Source organism: Phytophthora infestans, genomic scaffold (genome assembly GCF_000142945.1).
Source record: "Phytophthora infestans T30-4 supercont1.941 genomic scaffold, whole genome shotgun sequence".
Classification (NCBI taxonomy): Eukaryota; Oomycota; class Peronosporomycetes; order Peronosporales; family Peronosporaceae; genus Phytophthora; species Phytophthora infestans.
Window position 1 is genome coordinate 1 of NW_003302896.1, and position 2,088 is coordinate 2,088.

Consider the following 2,088-nt stretch of genomic DNA (forward strand, 5'->3'; position numbering starts at 1 on the left):
GGCAGCACCCACCGACGCGAATCGATGGCTCAGCCACGCGAAAGGAGCCCAGCCGAACTGGCTAGGCACCGCCAGATGAACCGCGAGTGCATGCGTGAAGCGAGACAACGCCGGCGCCTAGAGCTGCAAGAAATGCAGACCACCGTTTCAGCACTGGAGAAGCAGTACAAAGAGCTGTCTCAGCGCTCAGCACACACCAGAGATACTGCTTTGTCTCAAATATGTCAGCGACCTAAGTATGCTGAGGCTGTTGACACAGCTAGACGACTTGGGGCAGAGAATCTTTACCTTCAGAGTTTGCTCAAGCAGGAGATAACCTGGAAGCGACAATTACAACGAATCGTGGACTTTGAGGAGGCCGATATCGTGTGCGGAGCAGGTACCAAGAGCCACAGCTGGCAAATGAATTTCGACGTGCTTGACGACGCTCAGGCCGAGAAAGAACTCGGCTTCCATCGGTTAACCGACTGGGATTTTACACGAATCATCCTGGACAGCAAGCGCAATATCCATCACGTTGAATCTCGACTACTTCAGCCGTCAAATATCACGCATACACACCGAATGCAAGCGTTTGGCTGGGATATGAACCAGACGATAGACTGCGGTGTGATGGAGTTCGTATTCACAAAACAATTCTCCGGACTTAATGTGTACGACATTTTGCGGACAACGTTGGTCAATGACTTGGAGCTCGAGCGGTCCAGGAAAATCAAGGCGGAGACGCTGCGCCTACAAGTCATACAGGAGATGGCCCCAAACGCTTTTGTGGTTGTACACGACGTCTCCTCTACCGGTGATGTAAACGTCTTTCGGTCCGTCGTCGCGCGTTTTCTCATTGAAGACACGAGGGATTTCCCGTTGAGCAGGTCCGACTTGGACGATAATATCAGCACGGAATGCCGGCTGAACAGGTCTAACCTAGAGGACAATAGCGGTGTAGTGACGGGAAGAGGCTACGTCTTGGGTACACACAGTGTAAGTACTGACAAAGCTCAGCGTCTGTCGGATGAAGAATTATCTGGAAAGCTCGTGTGGGCTGACGTCGCTCTGTCCGTCGGAATATACGATGTGATTGATTCAATCACGGGCGAGACGTGCCAGTACGTGCGATGGGCAGGACGCACAGATTATTCTAGCGAGGAGCACGCACAACGCAACGCCTCTGACACTGTGCAGTGCATGCTACGCTGGGAGATGCTGGTGATCGCCCCAGCTCTCAATCTTGTATCTATTTGCTAAATGTGAAGAATTATAAATCATCATCAATGATTGAGACCGTGCTTGCTCCTAAAGAGCTATTTCAGCGAGGTTTTATACTGATTCTTGAGGTTTCCAGGTTTTATACCTAGGTTTTAGAAAAAACTTAAATGCCTCGAAATGCTTGGTTTCCAAATTGGTGGTAGATTTGTTTTTCATGAAGTCGCTATTTTTCAATATTGAACTGCTAAACTTAGGCAGACTAAATGAAATAGCTATTTTTGTTTTAGCGAAATCACAGCCGAACGCGGCCTTAAAAACCCGGACATATTAACCATATGTCGGTCACTTTTAAGAAACAGTACATTCTTACTTGTAATTACGATTCTGATCGATTGCCAAACTTAGAATTACGCAAGTTTAAAAAATGACCCCCAGCAAAGATTGATTATGCAATATGGGAGCCGATTTTCGTGGCCACCCAAAACTATCAGGCACAGATTTCGCTCTCACTTCCGGTAACCATGGTATCGATAGATCTAGATATGAATATTAATTGTTAGGTCTAACAGGCAAACGGACAGTGCATCAGCGATGTGTAAACTGTCATCACATGGCAGCCTCCTATCCACATTTCGTGTGTAGCGGAATACGTATCCCTAAGTGTACCCTGGTTACATGAAGTGTGACACTTCACACTTCAGGAGTATGACACGTCATACTCCGGGATATTTGGTACAAAGTACCAAGGTCGTTCAAAGCCATAATTATTCATCTTCACCAGCCTCACTACAAACTGCAGGCCTACGCTTATCCACAAAGCGAATTCCATTGGTCAACGACATTGCATTTCTATAGGTGACTTATAGTTTGTATTAAACCCAAACT

General features: G+C 47.0%; 1 protein-coding gene across 1 annotated transcript; it reads left to right on the top strand.

Annotated features, from left to right (window-relative positions):
• Positions 1-75: 75 nt before the first annotated feature.
• On the top strand, positions 76-1,802 carry PITG_22015 (uncharacterized protein; the record flags this gene model as incomplete). Its single annotated transcript, XM_002996811.1, has 3 exons — positions 76-978; positions 1,030-1,203; positions 1,773-1,802. The coding sequence occupies 3 exons, from the start codon at positions 76-78 to the stop codon at positions 1,800-1,802; spliced, it is 1,107 nt and encodes a 368-aa protein (XP_002996857.1).
• Between the last annotated feature and the right edge of the window lie 286 nt (positions 1,803-2,088).